Here is a 23,457-nt window from a genome sequence, read left to right on the forward strand (position 1 = left end):
TTTTTCCCCTTTTATTGCCTATGGTGTGATAAGGAAAGAATACTAGAGGTGAAGCAACAGTGAGTTTAAGAAGGTCAAGCTTAATGATTAAACTGCAGCTGTAAATCTTTTCTGTGCAGAGATGCAGGGATGTGATCTGATTTGTCTCTCCACCCTAGCTGGACGGAGTTGGTTTTTCCTGGGACACAGGCACAGAACAATGGAAAACAACCTTCTGGTTTCGTTGCTATGTTTCGCCAGTGAAGCAGCAGCTTTAATGTAGTTGTTTTAGTCTTTTCCAGTCTCCATTCCTTGGAGACATTTTTTGTTAATGCAGGAGGGGGAGCTATCCTGTGGAATTCAACTAGGAAAGGAATTAAGTACCTTTTATGAAAAGGACTTTCAAGCTCTCGGAGCCTACAATTTAACACCAACAACTTTACCTAAGTTTCTCCATGTGTAACACTTAGTACCTGGTCCCTGGCGGCCAGAGGCACGCATCTGTGAACACCCCACATCCTTCAGGAAATAAGCTACTCTTTCCGCTTATGTCATACCCATTCTCCTCCACATGGACCCTACAGAATTAGCTGTAGGAGAAACAGTAAAGGTCCTGCCGGACAGCCATGAGCAGTCCTGGAGCTCCCCGAGAGCCTCCGAGCCTAGAAGAGAAGGCCACACTTGGAATGTCGGCCTTGGAGGTAGGGTACGGGGAAGGTATGGTTCTGAGCAGCTGGGCATCATGGAGACTCCAGATTCGTGTGTAGCAGTCCTGGCCCACTAAGGAAGAAGGAAGACGTGGCAGGTTACTCAAGAATGCAAAGGAATACTTAGGTACCTGTGAACATGACGCCTCAGGATTCCTAAGGCTGAAATGTGCTTCCATGTGGGCCCAACAAACTTGAGCATAAAACTGTTAATGTGAGCCGGGCGCTGGTGGCTCACGCCTGTAATCCTAGCTACTCAGGAGGCTGAGATCTGAGGATCATGGTTCAAAGCCAGCCCGGGCAGGAGAGACCGTGAGACTCCTATCTCCAATAAACCACCAGAAAACCGGAAGTGGCGCTGTAGCTCAAGTGATAGAGCGCTCGCCTTGAGCTGAAGAGCTGAGGGACAGCGCCCAGGCCCAGAGTTCAAGCCCCACGACCGACAAAACAAAAACAAAAACAAAAAAAAACTGTTAATGTGGACTTTCTAGAATCAAAATCACGAATTGCTTTCCTGTTCTAGCTCTACCACTAGCTGCAAGTATTCAGTGACAAGACACTGCTTGGCTGACCCTGTGAGTGACTGCAGGCTCACGGGCAGGGATTCTGTTTCTCTTGGTGTCAAGGGCTGTTCAAGGAGGAGTCTAGCCTACCAAGCCTCTGACAGGCAACCCACTTCTTTTTAATGAAATATTAATTAAACTGATCTCTCAACTTCATTACAGCCTGAGGACAAAGCAGATGACAACCCTGTCCTGAGCTTTTTCTGGCTTACGAGCTCAAAGTTGGATGGGATGGAGGCGAGAACGATGGAAGGGGTAACACTGATCAAGTCACTCCTAAGCTGGCATGTTGAAATGAAACCCCTTTTGTGCAATTTTTTTAAGGTGTTTAAAAAGTTGAGTTCCTTCTAGCAGTTAAAGTCTTCAGGGCCTAGGTTCTGAGCAGTACTATCAGGACATCATAGGTTGTGGTAGCCCAGACATGATGCATGCTCCTGCAGACTTCCAGGAGGAGGCCTGGCTTTTGGCAGTCACCCACATTCCATCACTGGGTGACTCTGCTCACCAGAGCTACAGTGGCTGGAGGCAACCTTGGGCTGCACAACGGCAGCTAGTGGACTGCCTACCTGTGCCCTTCAGTAAAGCTTAGCTCATCTGGTACTTAGTACATGGTCTTTTGAGATGAAAACTGGTGGGAAAGAGATTTAAAAAGAAGCTAAGTGCTAGTATCGAGGACAATGGTAGCAGAAGTTCCAACAAAACTGGTGGGAAAGAGATTTAAAAAGAAGCTAAGTGCTAGTATCGAGGACAATGGTAGCAGAAGTTCCAACAAAGCCATGCTGCTTAGCCCCAAGTTTCATGGGCAGTCAGTAGGAAAATTAGCAAATATGAGGCTTTATGAAGACTTAGCATATTACTTAAAGGCAAGGGGTTAGGACGCTGATCTGTGCACTGTCACCATAGTGAATAGCCCAGAATCTGATCAGTAAACAACCTGGAACTCCTTTCACAGGGGCTTAGGTGGCTAGACAGTTGCTTCTGGTCCACAGATCATGGACCATTAAAGGGACTGAGAATCAGTCACTTCTCACCTCAGCATTCTCTTAGACAAGACAGTGAATGATAGAATAGTTCTAACCTGATGGGTGGTCCCAGCCCAGGGGAAAACAGCTACCTCCTGCTGATACTCACACAGGGCTGTCCAGCTACTGGCTGTTTATTACTGTGTCGCTTACTAATCCATCCCTATGTCTCCTCTCTTTTCCCTACTCTACTGTCTAGCATCCTTACTGTTCAGGTCTGGTTTGAGTGACCTGTCTCCTGCTGAAGGGCTGGGGCCCTACGAGAGAGTGATAGGATGTGGAGTCTCCCTTCCCCACATACCTGCCACCAGGAGTCCTTCCTCCTCGTGCACATGCAAGGGCAGGTAGGCGTACTCGTTTACATGACCTTCATACTCCTTAATACACTTAGTGGTCCTCAGATCCCACAGCTTGATCTGGGAGAAGCACAAAGGGTTACTAGGGAGGGTTCAATTGGAACATAGCAAGTACCTGATGTAAAGCTAAGTGAATATAGTAGCCCCGAGTCCATCAAAATCAGTAACCAGAGACCCTTTCCCACTTCTGCCCAGGCTGGGGCAGTGTAGGAGTCTTGGTACAAGGGTCTCTTGCAGAACACCTGTGTATGGCAGGGCCTGGTCCCCATATTCTCAAGGTCCAGGAAGTGTCTGTTTCCCACCTTTCCAGCCATGTCTGACGCCATCAGACATTGCTCTTTCTGGAGGAGCTTGACGGAGGTCACAGCTGAATCATGGAACAGCCGGGTGGCCTTCCAGCCCTTGCCTTGAGTTGGAGAACGTAGATCAATGGCAAAGATCTCCCCAGAACGGCAGCCATTAAACAGCAAAGGAGTCTGTAGAGGAAGAAACAGCTCAGCCGTTACCACTTCCTTGAAGGCTGGGAAGGGTGTGTCCTCCCAAAGACAAGCCTGCTCCCACCTTCCCACCCTGGTGTGGTGAAGCTGGGCCAGTGGGGAGTTTGGTTCTCAACAGAGGTAGAAGGCAGGGGGAATCCTTTTGAGAGAGAAGAGATCTGGACCCCACATTTCCACCAGTGTCCTTTATGGGGAGTCCAAAGGTGCTTAAGAGGTAGACCTATTGTCCGCTTAGGCCTCTTACTAAATTCCAAGTGATGACACCTGTTTGCACCACGTTGGGGAGGAGGAGGTAGCTGAAGGGCTGAGTGAGCCATTCTGTTCCTGCCCAAAGCAGATTGGCTAACTCCTTCCTGTTCTTCACTCTCTTAAAGATGGCATTTTCTACAGGGCTTACTGGAATGACCAGAATTTTCATTTTTAAATGTATAAACTTAAAAGTTACACATGAGAAAGTGGTGTGAATGAGTGCACAACTATAATGTTCTACCTTTCGCAGTACTAGGGCTGGATTGCTAGGTGAGCTTTGCACTGAGTCATTCCCCAGCTCCAACTTACACATGCGAAAAATGGTTCATCCAAATACCAAAGAACTGTTATCAGTTCATTAAACAGGAAGCTGGCTAGCTGGGCACCAGTGGCTCATACTTGTAATCCCAGACACTTAGGGGGCTGAGATTTATGGATCAAAATTTGAAACCAGCCCAGGCAGGAAAGCCCAAGAGATTCTTATCTCCAAATAACTACTAAAAAAAACCACAAGTGGAGCTGTGGTTCAAGTGGTAGAGCACTAACCTTGAGCAGAAAAGCTCAGGCATAATTCCCAAGCCCTTAGTTCAAGACCCAGGACTGATGCCAAAGAACAAAACAAAACAAAAATAAGAGAAGGCTAGTTAAAGCCAGCTTAGGATGCCAACTTCCGCTCAGTTCAGACATGTTCACAAAGTAACCCATAAAGTTTTTCCAACTCTTTCTCCTGTGTAGAAGAGGGAGGAAGATGCCACATTGGGGATCCAATTCACCCCAGCAAACTGTTCACCCTGAGCAAACTTCCTGTTATTCCCTCCCCAGCCCAACTAACCACAACAGCAAACTGCTGGGTCAAGACATCACTGTTGGTTCCATACGACTGCCGGTGTCCCGTTACCACATCTGTCAACAGCACCCGCCGCGACAAACCTGACCAGGATAGAGAAGGGTCAGTGACACCAGGGTTACCAGGGTCACTGGCAGTCTGAGGAAAGCAGAGAATTAGGCTGGCAGCCATAGCTCACCAGTACTAAAGCAGTTATTAGCCTGGAAGTTCACACACCACGCGCAGGACCATGCACCAGGGATCCGGAAACTGCAGAGCATCCCAGGCCGATCTGTACCTGTTGAGGGCAACAGAGAAAGTCAAATACAATTGTCCTCCCAGAGATCTGCTGTCATTTAAAAAATGAACCTAGAATTCCTAATTGGAAATGGAATCCCCCAACGTCATTTATTTCTGGTGTTTGGAGGAAGAGCCTTTTTTTTTTTTTAATGGGGAGGCAGGGGAGGTAGGAAGGAAGAGGCCATGAATATGGCATTAGTGGATTTTTCTTTTCTTTTTCTTTTTTCCAGTCCTGGGGCTTAAACTATGGGCCTGAACACAAACTATGGGCCTTGAGCACAATGCCTCTTCTAGCTTTTTTGAGTTTCCTGCCTACGCTGGCTTCAAACTACAATTTTCAGATCTCAGCCTTCTGAGTAGCTTGGATTACAGGCATGAGCCATCAGTGCCCAGCTGACATTAGTAGATTTGTAAGAGGAAGAGACCGCAGATAGTAGGTTTGTTCTATCTTACCAGGTGATGCCCTCAGCCATTTTCTGTGCAGGAAGGATGCCATTACCAGGTGCCAGCACCCTTTCTCAGCCTCAAACCTCGGTTCTTTGTAAGTTTCCCAGTCTGTGGCATTTAGTTATAGCAACAGAAAACAGACAGAGTTTATACCCGGACCTTTTCTGGGTTTTGTGGTAAGGAGATGCAGCTGGGAAGTCTGGCTCAATGTGTCCTTATTAACAGTACACAAACACCTGCAGAGGGGGTGTGTGTGTGAGTGTGTGTGTGTGTGTCAATGTGTCCTTATTAACAGTACACAAACACCTGCAAAGGGGGTGTGTGTGTGTGTGTGTGTGTGTAGGTGATTTTAACCCTGATGATCACACTGGCAGCCCTGTGTTTAAGTGACGCACCAAACACTAGAAAAGTCTGGGATAAAGGGCACAAATCTTTTTCGCTCTTCAGCTCAAGGCTAGCGCTCTACCTCTTGAGCCACAGTGCCACTTCCAGCTTTTTTTTTTTCTGCTTATGTGGTGCTGAGGAATTGAACCCAGGGCCTCATGCATGCAAGGCAAGCGCTCTACCACTGAGCCACCTTCCCAGCCCAAAGGGCACAGATCTTAAGGATACAGTTCCATGAGTTATCCATGGCTAAGAAACGTCTCAGAGCTCCAGAAGAGCCCTTACATTACTTTCCCAATTATCACCCTCACTTCAAAGTCTTCTCCAAAGAGAACTGCTCTCCTGATTTTTAATTTATTGTTTTGTCATAGGGTTTGAACTTGGGGTCTGGGCATGGTCCCTGAACTTTTTTCACTCAAGGCTAGCACTCTATCACTTTGAGCAACAACACCACTTCTGGTTTTCTGGTGGTTAGTTGGAGATAAGAGTCTCACAGACTTTCCTGCCTGAGCTGGCGTCAACCCGAGATCCTCAGATTTCAGCCTCCCGAGTAGCTAGGATTACAGGTGTGAGCTACTGGCACCTGGCTGCTGTTCTGATTTCTAACATTAAAGTTCTGTAAGACAAAACAAACCCTTCCTCAGCTCCAGTGTTCTGTGAAGTGGTGAGGACACACTCCTGCATCATAAGCTTACTGCATGAGCCCAGGCACTGGGTTCAGTGCACATGGCCTCACCTGTCTGCACCTGCTGAGGCAGGCAGCACGGTCAGTTCCCAGGGGCTGGGGCAGGGGCAGTGCTGGGCTGCGTGCCAGGCCCGTCTGAAGTCTATACTCTTAACTCACTGGTCCAAACTCTCTGAGAGGCTGAAAACTGAATATCCAGAATGCTTCCAGGAAGGGGCTTTCAGCCAGGTAGAAGCTAAGCATTCCTCGTGCCTGCCATACAGCGGGCGTTACTAGCTGCCTTCTGAGTGATTGCTACAGGTGGCTCAAACCATTGTTTGGATGTGTTGCACTGGTTCCCCTCACACTTGACTTCTGCTCTGGCAGCTGCTGTGACCCCAAAAGGACAAGAAGCAGGAAGTCCTAAAAATGCATGGGTGCCCAGTACTGACCCTGGCACCGCTTAGGGTGTTCTAGCAGCGCCACTCGGCGTCTCCAGCCTCTAGCGCCCACTCCCACCACACAGGGCAGATCCTGGGAGGCAGAGGCGAGGGACACTCAAGAGCACTGCTTTTTTCTAGAGGAAGGACCTCATACCTGGGTGACTGCTGACGAATAACGATGCCGGGAGCAAGGTGACACATCCTGGTGTCTCTGCAAGTCCCAGGAGGCACAGCCTGGAAATAGCTGTTAAGGACAGTCAGGTACAAGGCTCTCCACTGGGAGAAGGCTGGGCAGGAAGGATACCCTTCAAAGTAGGACAGAGAGGGACATCCACCAAGCACATTGTCCAGATCTAACATGATCATACCGTCCACATTTAGCTCCAAATGTTCTTAAAGGAAAAGAATATAGTTCAATGGCCTTCCCAATCCATTCCCCCCCCCCCCCCATCTAGAGAGACTCAGTGATCTCCAAGCACTGTGTACTCTTCTGGGCTAGGCATGATAAAAGTCCCATCTTTAAAAAATTGGTAAACCAGGTGCTGGTGGCTCATGCCTATGATCCTAGCTACTCAGGAGGCTCAGAGATAAGATTTGAGGATTGTGGCTGAAAGGCAGCCCAGGTAGAAAAGTCCCCATGAGACTCTTATCTCCAATTAACCACTCAAAAACTAGAGATGGAGCTGTGGCTCAAAGTGGTAGAGTGATAGCCTTGAGCAAAAGGGATAGCCTTGAGCTCAGGGACAGTGTCCAGGCCTTGAGTTCAAGTCCCATGATCGACAAAAACAAGCAAGCAAACAAACAATAAGGCTAGGATCTGGTGGCTCATGCCTACAATACTAGCTGTTTAAGAACGTGAGATCTAAGGATTGCAGTTTGAAGCCAGCTTGGGCAGGAAAGCCTGTAAGACTTGTCTCCAATGAACCAGCAAAAAGCCAGAAATGGAACTGTGGCTTAACTGGTAGAATGCCAGCCTTGAGTGAAAAAGCTCAGGGATAGCACCCAGGCTCGAGTTCATCATCATCATCATCATCATCAAGTAAAATAGTAAAACATCAGCACAGAGTATTGATCCATTGTTCCTTGGTTAATGCATTAAAGCCCACAGGACAGAAAACTTCAGTACCCTTTGAGACCATATAACCTGTTTCTTTTCTCTTCTTCTTTTTTTTTGCAGTGGTTGTTGTTGGTGGGCTGGTAGGTATAGGTAGGAAGATCACAGTCTGAGGCAAAGTTATTTTTCTACTTGAAAAATACCTAAAGCAAAAGGGCTCAAATGTTGAGTCCCTGCCTAGCAAATGATCAAGACCAAATCCAAAACTCCAATATCATCAAAAGAAACAAAAAATAAACAACCATACATACAAAAAAGGGAAAGATATGACAGCAAGTTTCTTATTGAACGTTTCTGTCTGATTAGATTGGTGTAACAACATCACCTGAACAGTATCAGATGACAGGCATACACAGTTATAGTTTATACAACATACATTGTTCGGTACCTTGCATAAAACCTATGAGTAAAATTTTAATGTACTCCAGGTTTTAAAATCCTTTAAACTGTAGGGCTGTGAAGAAAAATTTAAAAGCAAACACTGAAATTTTACTCAATCTTTTAGAAAAAATATTGTAACATTTTTTTTTTTTTTTTTTTTGTTTTTGCCGGTCGTGGGGCCTGAACTCTGGGCCTGGGCGCTGCCCCCCAGCTCTTCAGCTCAAGGCGAGCACTCTACCACTTGAGCCACAGTACCATTTCCGGCTTTTTCTGCTTATGTGGTGCTGAGGAATCAAACTCAGGGCCCCATGCATGCAAGGCAAGCGCTCTACCACTGAGCCACCTTCCCAGCCCTATTGTAACATTTTTTAAAAATTTATTTATTAATTAATTTTTTTGGGGGTTCCGGTTGTGGGGCCTGAACTCTGGGCCTGGGCACTGTCCCTCAGCTCTTGAGCTCAAGGCTAGCACTCTACCACTTGAGCCACAGCACCACTTCCAGCTTTTTTCATTTTGCTTATGTGGTGCTGAGGAATGGAACCCAGGGCCTCATGCATGCAAGGCATACGCTCTACCACTGAGCCATCTTCCCAGCCCCAAATATTGTAACATTTATAAGGAAATGGAAAGACTTGGAACAAATGATATTAAGTAAGCCAGACTCAGAGAAACAAAGGTTGCATAGTTTTCCTTCATTTGTGGTAGCCAGATGTACCTATAAATCTAGAAGTAAACATGTTGGGATGGCTTGTACACAAGGGGTTACAAATGAATTAACTGAAGTATAATAGACTCTATGGAGAGCTCAAATGGAGTAATCTTTTAGAAAGCCTAGGTCAGAGTGTAACAAATTAACACCAGGAAATGGGAATATCCAAGAGTGGGGTGAGAGTACTGGGGCCGAGGGGGGAAGGGTAGAGGAATGAAGGTGGGGGAGGGGAGAACACAACCAAGAATTCTCGTATATCACATAACTAATAAAAGTGGGGGAAGGGGTAGGTCAGAGGAGGTGAGAATGTTGAAAGGAGTGACTAAGATGCATTATATTCATAAACTCTTTGTTATATGGTACCTCCTCTGCACAACTACTTAAATTAAAAAAAAAAAACAAAAAACAACCAAAAAGGCCAGGAACGGTGCTGAACACCTATAATCCCAGCACTTGGGAAGTTAAGGTAGGAGGACTGGGGTTCTAGGCCAGCCTGGGGTACATAGCCAGCTTGTCTCATAAAACGAAACCAAACAAACCAACCTAAAAAATCTTAAAAGAGCTGGGTGCTGGTAGCTTACACCTGTAATCCTGGCTTCTCAAGAGGCTGAGATCTGTGGATCATGGTTCCAAGCTAACCCAGGCAGGAAAATTCATGTTTCTTATCTACAAAAAACTACTCAGAAAAAGCCAGAAGTGGTGCTGTGGCTCAAATGGTAGAGCGCTAACCTTGAGCACAGAGAGTTCAGAGACAGAGCCCAGGACCTGAGTTCAAGCCCCAGGATCAGAAAAAAATAATATTGAAAGATTCCAATTCAGCTTTCATTTGTTGAAGATCAAAAGTCCAAAGATTGAGCTAAAGCACACGAGGCAGTGCAGGTGCTATGTACAATGACAGCACACAGGATCAAGGGCTCATTAATTAGGGGAATGAACCCAGGACCAGGGTGTTAATCCTTTTTGCCTAAGTCCTAATTCCTACAGGGTGAGAGCTGGGTCTGCCCAAAGCTGCCCGCCATTATGATACAAGAGGCAGGCTCTGTAGCAGACTGCCTGGGCTTCAAGCCCTTGCCTATCACTTAGCCGCAGAGCCGCACAAGTGTCTACACATGGGAACATCCACCTCCCTTCTACAAACAGCCATCACTACACCCCACCTGCTCTCATGAGAACCCGTCTACCCAGCTGCCACAGTGCAGCGATCCAGCCCTCGGCCACTAGATGTCATCTGACAAAGTCCCCAGGTATCAGGTCCACCAAACCTTAGACAGCCAAAGGATATAGAATGTGAGAATCCGAGTGATTGAGTGAGGCCCAGCACATGGAGTTTACCTGCAGAGGAAGCACGTTAGCGGGAAGATGGAGAGAGCAGCCCAGCAGCCAACTCGCAGAGCAACGGTAAATATCTTGAGACACAGAACTGTGGCTTTCCTTCTTCAGGCCTCACCCTTCTGAAAAGGGCTTGGAAAGGCTCATGGGGGACAGGAAGGAAGTAAATTCCAGGCTTCAGTCTTTCCATACCAGCATCCAAACATGTCCTGCATTTTTTGTTGTTGGTGGTTGTGGGGCTTGAACTTAGTCCTACACACTGCCTGAGACTATGTGCTTCAAGGCTAGCACTCTACCACATGAGCTACAATGCCACTTCCAGTTTTTGAGTGGTTAATTGGAGATAAAGACTCATGGGGACTTTTCTGACAAGGCTGGCTATGAACTGTGATCCTCAGATCTCAATCTTCTGAGTAACTAGGATTATAGATGGAGCCACCAGCACCTGGCAAGGGTGCATATTTCTCTACTCACAAACATTTTCAACTTGTATCCATCTTATGACTCACATCTCAATGGAACAGAAAGACAATTTCTTCCAGATGCCCCTTTATTGCAATTGTTATTTTTTTGGTACTCGTCGTGGAGGTAGGCCTGGGTGCTTTCCTTGAGCTTTTTTTTGCTTACGGCTAATGCTCTATCACCGAGTCACAGTTCTCGGCCTTTTGAGTAGGCAGGATTACAGGCATGAACCTGGCACCTGGCATCCCCCCCTCACTGCAATTTCAAGATGGTGCCATGGAGTTGAGTACCTTTGGGTCATGCCTATAGTCCTAGTGACTCAGGAGGCTAAGAGCTGAGGATTATAGTTTGAAGTCTGGGCAAAAAAGTCTGTGAGACTCTTATCCCCCATTAACCAGCCAAAGGCTAATAATGGTTGAGCCATGGTCCAAGTGGAAGAGCAGCAGCCTTGAGTGCCCAGGCCCTGAGTTCAAGCTTTTAGTACGAGCATGCACACAAATTACTGAAACCTCACAGACTGACACACCATCTCGGTACATGGGAAGGACTCAATGTAGACCCCCATCAGTGTACTCCACACCCCAGAATGCTGCCCCTTCAGATCACTCCTGACCAGCTCCAACAGGAGGAGGTAATCCTTATGATCCAGTAAAACATGCCACCTCCAGCCCATCCCAGCCACTTTCCCTTCCAACACAAGAAGCCCCCTGGGCATGTTCCTCTTCCCCTGTAGGTTCTTAGTACATGCATCCCTTGGAAATGAGGTGGCCTGCCTTCTTTACAAAATTCTTCTTGCCTCTCCATGTTGGTCAGAACTACTGCAGTGTGCTCTAGGGCTGGTGAGACCCCAGCATACCTTGCGGTTGGTGAAGTAAAGGTTCTCATGCATGTGCACCTCAAGCGTGGGGGTCTTCAGGCCACGCAGGTTGATGATGCCGTACTTGGAGCCCCCAATTTTGACGTCGTTCACGGTGAAGAGCCGCTCACTGTTGGTATCCGCCTGGAGGAGGGAAGTGGACAGAGATCACTTGTCCATCTCTCCTGATTTCCACACTCTGTGCTTTTCCTCCAAGAGTTGTGGAGATGACCTAGCTTGTTCCCCACTTGGGGTTGTGACACGCAGATACTGGCAAGGATGGGGAATGGCCAGTTCTAAGTAAAAGCAGAAGAGACCTTCCACTGTCTACAAATGAAGGGATGGCATGCGTATGTGTAGGCCCAGAGACAAACCTGCAGGCCCCACGCATGGCCGTCAGGGACAGGGAGCAAAGTCACATTGCTGGATCTGGAGGTAAATGGGAGCTTCAGGTTTAGACATCAATCCTTGAGCCTCATTTTAGGAGTTAGAAGCACCCTGCTCCACTGTGTACCTTTTTAGTTGTATAGACAACACAGCCAAAGAATTATGCTGTGGGCATTCTTAATCAACATGTGCCTAGACTCAAGCTCTATGTTAAATGAAAGAGGATGACAGCTCATTACCTCTGCAAAGGTAGCTAGTGGATCAGTTAAAATTATCAACACAAAAGTTGGGTGCAATGGTGCATGCCTATAAGTCCTCGTACTCAGGAGGCCAAGGCAGGAAGATTGAGAGTTTGAGGCCAGCCCAGGACATGTAAAAACAAACTCACCACACCAACAGGACACTGCCTGCTTCATTAACAGCTTCTACGAAGCCAGGTCCGATGACTGCCAGTACCAAGCCAAACACAAAACACCCAGGGATGGCAGCCACGCGCCAGCACCCACAGCTTTCTTGTTCCTACTCACCAGGATGAGGTTAAAGCGATCACTGGCCAAGGCTGAAGGATCTGAGCTCTGAATCTGGACCTTTTTCCTCTCCATGCAGCTCATGCGAAGCTCGTGGGCTAACCTTCAGAGGGAAACACAAGTAGAGAGCATGGACACCAGCTGGACCCTACGAGACAACTCAGGGATGTACATGTAGGCTCAGAGTTCAAGGCCAGCCTGAGTGACTTAGCAACACCCTGTCTCATAAAAACAAACAAAAGTACCCTTTCCCACTCCACAGATCTTCCTAACAACGCAGCCCCAAGGAAGGTCCACAATAAATCTCAGCTTTAATTCCCACACAAAATGCTTAGGAAAACTAAAAAATAAGACCTAGATAGCCCTTCCCAGAATCAACACTCTCTAGTAGAGTGCTTGCCTTGTAAAGCCATACTTCTAGACTTTATGTTGCTTTACTTCGTTTTGGTAGGGTCTTAGGCATCAGCCTGGACCTCAATCCTCTTATCTTGGCTTCCAAAGTAGCTAGGACTAAAGGCATACATCATCATGCTCAGCTTGTTTGTATGAGTCTGCATCTTGCTAACCTTTTGTGATCCTTCTATCTTCTGTCTTGGAAGTAGCTGGAATTACATGTGTGTGTCACCACAGCCAGCCCTTAAGATACTTCACAAGTATTTTGATGAAGTTTAGTACATACATATACACTTAATGCCTAATTTCTGATGACAAGTCATCAGGGAGGAAGAAGAGGAAGAAATCTCTTAGGACTGAAGTTGTATGAGGATCACTGAGTAAACATCCTGAATAACCTCTGCCTAAATCCCTTCTGCCCTGATGTTAGTGGCAGAAGGAAGGCAGCAGAGTCTTCAACGGTGAAGTCACTCATAGAACAGTCTCTCCTGACTGGATTCTCGGAGGATGAAAATAAGGATCAGGAAGGAACATTCACTAAGAATGAGGCATGGTCTTACCGACAGTAACTGGTGGTGTTGAGAAAACCCAGCTGGCTTTTTCGTAGGAAGGAAGATGCATTAAATCCCACTCTGGCTATCTTCTATGTTAAAAACACATACACACACACACAAAACAACAACAACAAAACCAGAATAACAACAAAAACACAGAAAGATTCAATGAAGATTTGCATGTGTTATAAGAAGATAAAAGATGTTCAAATTCCATATTACCCAATGAAGGACCCAGACATTGAAGGGGCAGCAATGACACCCATGTAAGACTTGTTGGCAAGGGGCTGGGAAGGTGGCTCAGTGGTAGAGCGCTTGCCTTGCATGCATGAGGTCCTGGGTTCGATTCCTCAGCACCGCATAAGCAAAAAGAAAAAAGCCGGAAGTGGCGCCGTGGCTCAAGCGGTAGAGTGCTAACATTAAGCTGAAGAGCTGAGGGACAGCGCCCAGGCCCAGAGTTCAGGCCCCACAACCGACCAAAAAAAAAAGACTTGTTGGCAAGAAGAGCCCAGCAGAGGACACACGGGGCCTGAAGAGTCTGTGCCACACCTCTGTTCAAGCCTGTCAATGTAAACCCGGGTTGCGAGTGCAGACAGCCTGTCACTGCTCTGTGTCACACTCTGTCCACCCAGGGTGACATCGAGGCCAGGCTCTTCCCTGCTTGTGCCCCACAGTATGTCTCAATATCTAAACCTGGCTGCGAGGCTGCTGTTGGTATTCAGTGTATACATTTCCTCACCAACACCCTCACTTTCTATTTAAAACCGATAGTTGCCAAGTACCAGTAGCTCACACTTCTAATCCTAGCTACACAGGAGGCTGAGATCTAAGAATTAAGGTTCAACCCAGCCCAGACAGGAAAGTCCATGGGACTCTTATCTCCAAATAACCACCAAAAAGCTGGAAGTAGAGCTGTGTGGTTCAAGCGACAGAGTGCCAGCCTCCAGTGAACAAAGCTAAGGAATAGCAACCAGGCCTTGAAATCAAGCCCTATTATGGGCACCAAAACAGAAACAAAAAAACGCCACACTGTGCATGAAATTCTACCATGCTGTCTCCCAGGGTCCCCAGAGGAAGGATGACATGGTAGCAGAACAGGCACGGAAGCAAAGGATGTCTTGTCTTTCTTATTCTCTTTTTACTCGCCTCCGTGTCCCAGGGTGTCTAACTAACCACACCTGCGGCCTACCTTTCTCTGCTTGTCCTCCTCCTCCAGCAGCTGCAGCCTCTTGCTCTCCATTTCCTTGTGGCGGATGCTCTCCTTTGTGAGGGGGTTGCAGTTGTTATGGCCAGGGAGCAAGCGGAAGTAGCGCTTCTTCTCAGGATCATAGTAAAACCCTGGGAGATCTTCAGTAAAAAGCCATGATACATAAGAACTCATCTACTGAACATGCGATAAACTAACCCACCTAGGAAGGAGTCCCAGTGGCTTGTCCACCCCCACTTATGGTTGCCTCTTTTCTGGGAGTCAGGGATGTGCTGGCATGGTTGTCATGACACTGGACTAGGCCACCTGCACCAGGATCATAACTCTGACCCACCCAGCTCTTTCCTTTAGTATTTCCATTTACTCCTCAAATTGCCCCATGTCAGGGATGGGTCTGGTGATTCCTAGCCCATCTGAAGAGTCACATCTGGGAAAGAAGGGCAGCTAGAACAGCCAGGTGAGCTTTTATCTTCCCTGCAGGCCAGCTGAGAAGTCCCACCCAGCAGGGCAGACTGCCTTACCTGGCACAGAAGGATCCCCAGTGGAACTGGATGAGGTCGATGGGGACTCTTCATCACCTTGGCCCAAACTCTGTGCTGCCTCTGTAGTGTATCTGTGGACACAGGTGGAGTGACTTGGAGAGGAGGGTTTGAGTTTCCTGTCATTCTGGGCCAGGTTTTGTGTTGCCTCTCTTTCTGCTTCCCATTCTTTAAGAGGATGCATGTCACATTACTCCCCTCCTCCATATCTTTTCCCTGGAACGTTTTGTGAAGTTTTTTGGCATTTTCCAGATAAAAAGACCAGAAGTCATTTTGCCAAATAAGAATTTCCTCAGCTGGGGCTGGGAAGGTGGCTCAGTGGTAGAGTGCTTGCCTTGCATGCATGAGGCCCTGGGTTCCATTCCTCAGCACCACATAAGCAGAAAAGGCTGGAAGTGGGGCTGACGCTCAAGTGGTAAGAGTACTAGCCTTCAGCTGAAGATCTGAGGGACAGAACCCAGGCTCAGAGTTCAGGCCCCATGACTGACCAAAAAAAAAAAAAAAGAATTTCCTCAGCTGGGTTAATCTGTCAGCTTCATTCACCCAGCAGTTACAGGCTGGGTGGATTTTATTCTTGATGAGATTCAGCAGTAGAAGAGCTTACATTGCTCCTGGCTAGCCAACCTTACAGATGGAGCAAGTGGTTCTCTGGGAGTTTGCTCAGCAATACTGGGAAAGTGCCATGGCTAGCTAAATGCTGGGTTTGTTAAAGTCACCAGCACAGCAGCTTCTGTGGCAATTGCAGGCAGAAGCATATAGAGATAAACCAGATAAAATGCAATTTGGGGGGGAGGGGTTTGTTACAGTGCTGAACTTGTGGCCTGGGTGCTGTCCCTGAGCTCTTTTGTTCAAGGCTAGTGCTCTACCACTTTCAGCCACAGCACTACTGCTGGTTTTCTGGTGGTTAATTGGAGATAAGAGTCTTGCCTCAGACTCAAGCTGAGGAGGCCCCAGGGACACAAGCCCTGATGATGCTAGATGGGTTCTAGGCAGAGCCTGCTGCCTAGCCTAGTACACTTGCCTCTCGCCAGAACTGCATGGTCCCGACCAAGAGTTCTGCTGGTGGTTTCTCCTCCCATATCGTCCCCTACTCGGCCGGCCGCTTCTCTTCATTGCAGTTCCTATAGGTGACAGGAGATCATCACACACATCTTGTGTATTCCTGCTTGTTTCTGGGCAGGGCAGTTCCGTTCCACATTATCAGAACAAGGGCTGCCTTCGCCTCTCTCCTAATACCTGATGGTCCTTTTTTTTTTTTTTTTTTTTTTTGGTCCGTCTTGAGGCTTTAACTCAGACCCAGGGCATTGTCCCTGAGATCCTTTGCTCAAGGCTACTGCTCTACCACTTTAAGCCACAGTGCCACTTCCAGTTTTCTGGTGGTTTAATTAGAGATAAGAGTCTGAAGTCTTTTCTGTCTGGTCTAGCTTCAAGCTGTGATCCTCAGATCTCAGCCTCCAGAGTAGCTAGGATTACAGATGTGAGCCACTGATGCCCGGCTCCTTTCAGACAATTTTGAGGGCTCTCTTTCCTTAATTCAGTTTTTTTTTTTTTTTTTTTGTCCAGTCCTAGGGCTTGAACTCTAGACCTGACATTGTCCCTGAGCTTCTTTTTGCTAGACTAGCACTCTAGCACTGGAGCCACAGCACCACTTCCAGCTTTTTCTGTGTATATGGTGCTGAGGAATCGAACTCAGGGCCTCATGCATGCAAAGCAAGCACTCTACCACTGAGCCACATTCCCAGCCCCCAGGTTCTTTTATCTGTATGAGCTCTACCTCTAGATCAAAAGGAACAGAAGGAAATCTTCCTTTCCCAGTATTCCTCAACCCCTGCAATAGGGCCCCTTCTACCAAAATATTCCTGCTAAAGAGCTCAGGGACAGCACCCAAGCCGGGTTCAACCAGCATGCATGAAGGAGCTAGAGGGAAAACCATGAATTTGAAGCCAGCCTGGGCTAGGGAAGCTCCATTCAGGACAATATGGAGGACAGAGAAGGACCAAGGTCCAGGTGCAATGAGGAAGCAAGGAGGCAGGGAAATGGGCCAGATGGAACACAGATATGAAAAACTGAGGGCTCAAATTGTAACCATGCCGGTGTGTGAAAGTTGAACCATGAACCACCAATCACTAGGTTCTACAAAACAAGAATAGCCAATCAGGAGCAGTCTAACCAAGGAGAGCCCTGTCTGCAGCAGCTATGCCTTGCACAGATCCTGATATCTCAATGAGCTATCTATCTTGGAGCTATCTATCTTCCTATCCTGCATGGGAAATTCTTTTAACAGCTCTAGACCTTCAGGGTCCAAATATCTACAAAACCCTGGTTAAAAATATTAAAAACCCCAACAGAAACATTCCAAATAACAGAATGGGTTTGAGGACTAGAATCTTTTCAATATGTGTTTAAGAGCTGGGCACCAGTGGCTCATTCCTGTAATCCTAGCCACTCAGGAGGCTGACATCTGAGGATCTTGGTTTAAAGGTATAAAATGTGACAGAGATAGAACAAAATAATTATTAAAAATAAGGCAAAGCATTAAAGGGAAATTCCAGAGGTAAAGACCCAAAGTAAAGAATGAAATAATACACAAGTTAAACATCAGGTTACTGAAATGTAGCAGAACTTAGGAAAAGCCCAGAAAACTGGAAGGTAGTTTGGCCTTAGACTTAGTACACAGGACGCCTGGGAGGTGTGAGAGGTGTTATTGTCACATACACCCGCCACCTGCGTGTGGCCCTTTCTGTACACTGTCACCTGTGCATAGCCTCTTTGCTCTGTAAGTCATGATGTGAGAGAGCATGGTTGCTACCTGATGAGTGGGGCATAGTGGCCATGGCTAATAAAGACTCCTTGCCCTTTTTATCTGAATTGGTGGATATATTTACAGGAAACATATTTGTAGGAGCTGGAATTCCAGCTCTGGCAGAAAAATTCATGAGCCTCTTATCTCCAGTTGTCACTGGATGGAGGTGGGGTTTAGTGAAGCTTCCCCTTAAATATAGGAACTCTTCACTTAGGGTTCTTGACTTCAATTGCAGAATAAGAATTTCTGGACAAGTCTGGTAAGAAAACTTGGCAGAGCTTTATTGAGTTAGTAAACAAGTAGGCAAGCAGACAAACAGGCACAAAAGGGTAGGAACATATTCTAGCAGAATGTGGATGCTCTCACAGGAAGAGACAGAGAGTGAAACACACACACACACACAGAGGAAGAGACACAGAGAGTGAAACACACACACACAGAGTCAAGGAAACACACACACACACACACACATACAAATCTCTCACAGGAAGAGACACAGAGAGTGAAACACACACACACACACAGAGGAAGAGACACAGAGAGTGAAACACACACACACACACACACAGAGTGAAACACACACCCACAGAGGAAGAGACACAGAGAGTGAAACACACACACACACACACACACACACACACACACACACACACACACACACACACACACACACACACACACACACACACACACACACACACACAGAGTCAAGGAAACACACCCACAGAGACAAACAGTTCTTGGGCTGTTGGAGTATTTATAGGATGAAGGCAGGGGGTTGGGCTTCAAGTTATTCAAAGGTAGGTGCTTTGTCTTTGCTCTAATCACACCTGGTGTTAATTCCATTTTCAGGTAAGAATGCATCTTGCCATAAAACAGATCCTTACCCTTGAGACAAGGAGGAGCCTTGCTATCTGCATTTTGGGGCATCCTATCAGACAGTTGTTAATCCTTGGGTGAGAAATATATACTCAGGAAGGAATGCATCGGCTGTTTCTCCCTAAAGCAAAGGATAGCATTTCTAAATTTCTAAATACCATTTTTCTGAGTTATCTTCTCCAGGCCTCAGTTTCCTTAAGTTATCCTATTTCATATTCCCCTAACTGACTTGTTTCCTTAATCTTAAGGGAAATATATGAAGGACTATCACCTGTATTTTCCTTAGTCTATCCGGCTTCACAATGGAGCTGTGGCCTTGAGCAAATAAAGCTGGAGGACAATGCCTAGATCCTGAGTTCAAGTCCCAGGACTGGCACAAAAAAGAAAAAAAATGCTTAGTTAGTCTGTTTAAGGGTAATCTGTTTTTCCCCAAATGTAAATATAGTTGACTCTTCAGACCTACATTATGATATTAAGCTTAGTTCACATTGCCATATCATACTACATTTTGTTAACTTTCCAGATCATCTAGTTTCAGCCTACCATCAGTAGGGTTTAGATTCTTGCATAATCGAGCTTAGCTATTGTGATGCAAAATCTTTAAGATACAGGTATTTCTTTTGTGGTGCTAATCCAGGTCTAACACAAAGTTCTAGCCTTGTTCATCTTTCTATTCCTTACATCCAAGATCTATTAGACTGACATATTCCCTTCCCCTGCAATTAAAAATCCAACAGTGATAAGCCAGTGGCTCATGCCTGTAATCCTAGCTACTCAGGAGGCTGAGATCTGCAGATGGCAGTTCAAAACTAGCGCGGGCAGGAAAGTCTGTGAGACTCTTATGTCCAATAAACCACCAGAAAACCTGAAGTGGCGCTGTGGCTCAAGGGGTAGAGTGCTTGCCTTGAGCTGAAGAACTAAGAGACAGTGTCCAGGCCCAGAGTTCAAGCCCCATGGCCAGAAAAAAACAAAACAACAACAAAAACAACTAACAATAAGCCTGGCTTTGGTGTAATCTTAACTACTTAGGAGACTGAGATCTAAGGATCTTGGTTCAAAGGCAGCCCACACAGACAAATCAGACTCCAGTTAACTAGGGAGCTGCTAGTTTGCAATCTTCCAGTCTCAACCTCCCCAGTGCAGGGATTACAGGTGTGCATCACCATTTGTGGCTTGAAGTCCACAGTCTTAACTAGTTTTAGCTATAGCACCCTCCCCCTACCCCAGCCTTCGGGTCCAGATTTAGTCTTCATAGAGGCATGCTTCTTAATTTCATTGCCCTTCAGTTAGGTATGTTTCAAATGCATACAACAAAGGTTTTGTACGGTTTGAAGGACTTGCAGTTTCGTGTGTAAGTAGCACTTACTCTCTTCCAGGTCCCTTCCTAAGTCTAGCCTTAATACTTCCATGGTTTACGTCCTGAAAAAAGGTTGGGGACTAGAGGGCTCCAGTGAATAGCTGGAAGTTGGAACCCAGAGTTCCAGATATTGAAATGCTAGTGAGCAGCAAGCAGACCCATTGTGTGCTCAGACAAAAGAGGTGAGGAAGAAGGGTATGCATTCAGGCCTCTGCAAACATACTAAAAGCTCCATTGAGCTGGGCAACAGTGGCTCACATCTGTAATCCTGGCTACTCAAGAAGCTGAGATCTGAGGCTCTGTGGTTTGAAGTCAGCTGGGGCAGGAAAGTTCCTGAGACTCATCTCCAATTTATCACAGAAAAAGCTGGAAGTGTTGCTGTAGCTCAAGTGGAGGTGCTAGCCTTGAGTAAAAGCTTAGGGACAGTGCCCAGGCCCAGAATTTAAGGAGTGAGGGTGGGTAAGCTGGTGGCTCATGCCTGTAATCCTAGCTACTCAGGAGGCTGAGATCTGAGGTTCAAAGTCAGCCCAGGCTCAAGTGGTAGAGCATTAGTCTTAAACTGAAGAGCTCAGAGACAGTGCCCAAGCCCAGAGTTCAAGCCCCATGACCCACCAAAAAACAAAAACAATTATTCATTAAAAAAGTTTTTTTTTTTTTTAGTAGCGGTATGGAGGCTTAACTCAGACTTTGAGCTTTCCTTTCACTTTTTCATTCAAGATTGCTGCTCTACCACTTAAATTACAGCTCCACTTCTGGCTTTTTGATGGTTAATTAGTAATAAGAGTCTCATGGAGTTTTCTGCTGGGGATGGTTTGGAACCTTGATAGTAAGATCTCAGCCTATTCAGTAGCTAAGATTACAAGTGTGAGCCACCAGTGCCTGACTCCATTGCATACTTTAAAAGTGACTTTTATGTGTGTGAATTATATCTAAAAGTTAAAAAAATGTTTACTATATTACAAAGCGATAAACAGTCTAAATATCCAATAGGAAAATTCCACATCGGGCCCCTACTGTCCAGTGTTCTGCAGTACTCCAATACCATTGGCTGGAAGCCAAATTCAAAATGGCCCCCTCCAACAAAGTTCCCACCCTTAAAGTAAAATGTCCACACGTGGTCCGATGCAGGATGGAACGGCAAATATGCAGACAGCACAGGTTAGAATTCTTCTGCTTGGGGGGGGGGGGTGTGGGGGAGAGAGAGATGTGAAGGGATGGGAAGGGGAAACAAAGGAGGAGGCAACAGTGCTTGATAAGAAATGTACTCATTATCTTGTTCATGTAATTGTAACCCCTCTATACTGTATTTTCACAATAAAAAAATTCTTCTGCTTAGTGTGTTAACATCACAATAAACACATCAACCTTGGTATTACTGTCCACGCTCAACACAAACTGGAAACGGAGGCATAGGGGTTTAAAAAGCATTCACACAAACAATTACTGGGAGAACTCACATTCCATCCCAACTAGGCAGACCTCTGGGCCTGGCTGTTCACAGGTCACCATCTCAACTACTACTGGGCTTGCTTTTTGTTTTAATGTAAACATTTTAATTAATTTTTTTTAAAATCAGGTTTCAAGGCCTTGCTTAAGCGGGAGCTCCATCACTTGAGCCACGCCCCCAGCTTTCCACCGGTATTGAAAACCAGCTCTTGGAGCTAGAAGCTGTTCGCCACCTTTCCGTCCGTTTTGCCCCCCCCCGCCCCCCGGCTCATTTACAAGACAGAGCTCATGAACCTCCAAGGTGTGTGTGTCGGGGAGGGGTGGAGGAGGGTCGTGGTCCTGGGTCACTAGGGAGACCACGAGGACCCCAGGACACGGAACCGGGAAGCTGGCCCTTAGGACATGCAGTCTTCCCCAGCCGGGTGGAGGGTTGAAGCCGTTAGCATTACATATTGGATATTTAGGAGAACGTCTGTCCTTCGGGGTCCTCTTTCCCTGGGTCCACCCCGGGAGAGGACCCGACCCGCAGGGTAGGCCCGGCTCCGCGCACCCACGAAGGCTTCGGCCCACCCGCGCCCTCCTCCCTCCTGGCCTTCCTCGTGCCGCCCCCGGCCCCGATCGCACAGCAGCTCTGCAGAAGACAAGCAGCAGCCCTCAGACCGGCGCCGGCGCCCCGCCGCTACGGTCAGCACAGGTGTACCTGGTTAGCACGTCCACTCCGCTCCCCGCCAACAGCTCCGCTGAAGCAGAGGCCAGGCGTGCCAGGACCCGGAAAGACCGAACATGTAGCGTCAACCAATAGGTGAGTCCGTTTTTGTGTTGTCGCAGCTGATAGGGCTACGGTGGACGGCTCTGCCTTCTCATTGGACACAGATTCACTCTGTGGCCGTCAATAAGGACGATCTTACGGAGAGGGCGGGGCTTGGAGATTCTGCCCGGCCCTTCCCCGGACAAGTCTAGGCCCAGGTGCGCCTGGGGGCGTGGCCGAGCGCGCGGGCGGGCGGGTGGGTGCTGTGAGGTGCGCAGAGGAGCCAGGTAACCAGCTAACCTATCCGCAGGCGGTAGGTTGTCCTTCCGGCCGCAGCTCACGCCACGTGGGGCCGGTACCTAGGCCAAGAGTTATCATTTAAATTTGGGGGAAGAAGAGAGACTGCAGAAAGGGCAAAGGAGTCTCTTGAGATGAGGGAGAGATAAAGGAGTAGGTAGAGACTCCCTTGGCTGAGGCTGCTGAGCGAATGCTTGCCAAAGGCCTTGTCCTGAACTGGGCTTGGGTGAGCTGTGGATCTAGGTCGAGTTGTTTCCAACTTGCAGTGTGTGACCTTGGGCGAGCCTTTTCCCTTCTCTGTGCCTTCTGCTGTAGGTTGACGTGATGCGCGGATGGCTTTGCCAGCTCAGTTTGTTCATACAACCAGATTTCTAGAATGATGCCTGTTCTAGACATCCGCTGACAGCCCTGAGAGGCTCTACTAGGAAAATGGAAGCCTGTGACAGGCACTTGGTCACAAGTGGCAGTTTTGTGAGGAGGGCTAAGTTCCAATAGTCCAGGCTTGATGAGAACATTATGATGTACTCTGTTAACTCAGGACTCTGTGCTTGGCTGGACCCGTTAGAAATTAGGTGGTAGGGTTTACCAGTGGCACTCCTGGCAAGGAGCAGTTTACAGATGGGAATAGCTAGATAGAAGGACAGCTTCTGGACAGCTGTCCTAAAGAGGAGGCAGAGAGAGAAGTTCAGTGCAGATCAAACAACATGGCTGGGCCTGTGCTAGCAGTGGTTTGAGCTGGTGGGGAGGTCATCTTGTCTTGGAAGCATAGCTGGCAAGTGTCTGGAAAAGTGTCTGGGGCTTCATAAGGTAAGGCCTCAGAAGCAGGTTATGAGTAGCCGCCTGAGGCTCTGAAGGCTACAGAGATGGAGTGTGACAACTTGTTTTGTGCTTTGGGAATGCTACCTGGGTGGGAACAACAGCCCTTTGGGAAAGACAATCAGCTCTGAAGGGGGTTGCAGCCAGGTGGAAGGGTAGATGGGAGACAGTTCAGGGGGAAATTTAACAAAGCAGGAGCCTGTACGAAAGAGTTGG

The 23,457-nt window shown here is 47.3% G+C and overlaps 1 protein-coding gene across 4 annotated transcripts; it reads right to left on the reverse strand.

Moving 5' to 3' along the window:
* Positions 1–22,146, reverse strand: Dcaf4 (DDB1 and CUL4 associated factor 4). Of its 4 annotated transcripts, XM_070030907.1 has the most exons (15): positions 22,081–22,144; positions 18,849–18,947; positions 15,917–16,016; positions 14,878–14,969; positions 14,339–14,496; positions 13,156–13,238; positions 12,203–12,305; positions 11,289–11,432; positions 9,924–9,973; positions 6,592–6,671; positions 4,399–4,497; positions 4,206–4,303; positions 2,930–3,103; positions 2,573–2,687; positions 1–759 (listed from the first exon to the last, which is right to left on the reverse strand). In XM_070030907.1, exons 3-15 carry the CDS (start codon positions 16,006–16,008, stop codon positions 566–568), a joined length of 1,482 nt encoding a protein of 493 aa, XP_069887008.1. In that variant the 5' UTR covers positions 16,009–16,016; positions 18,849–18,947; positions 22,081–22,144; the 3' UTR covers positions 1–565. The 4 variants fall into 4 exon arrangements, with proteins under 4 accessions (XP_069887008.1, XP_069887011.1, XP_069887007.1 ...); XM_070030910.1 differs by lacking the exon at positions 18,849–18,947 and having other exon boundaries at positions 13,156–13,235; positions 22,081–22,146; XM_070030906.1 differs by lacking the exon at positions 18,849–18,947 and having other exon boundaries at positions 22,081–22,146.
* Positions 22,147–23,457: the final 1,311 nt, after the last annotated feature.

This window comes from Dipodomys merriami, unplaced genomic scaffold (genome assembly GCF_024711535.1).
Source record: "Dipodomys merriami isolate MVZ:Mamm:240054 unplaced genomic scaffold, mDipMer1.0.p SCAF_1, whole genome shotgun sequence".
Classification (NCBI taxonomy): domain Eukaryota; kingdom Metazoa; phylum Chordata; class Mammalia; order Rodentia; family Heteromyidae; genus Dipodomys; species Dipodomys merriami.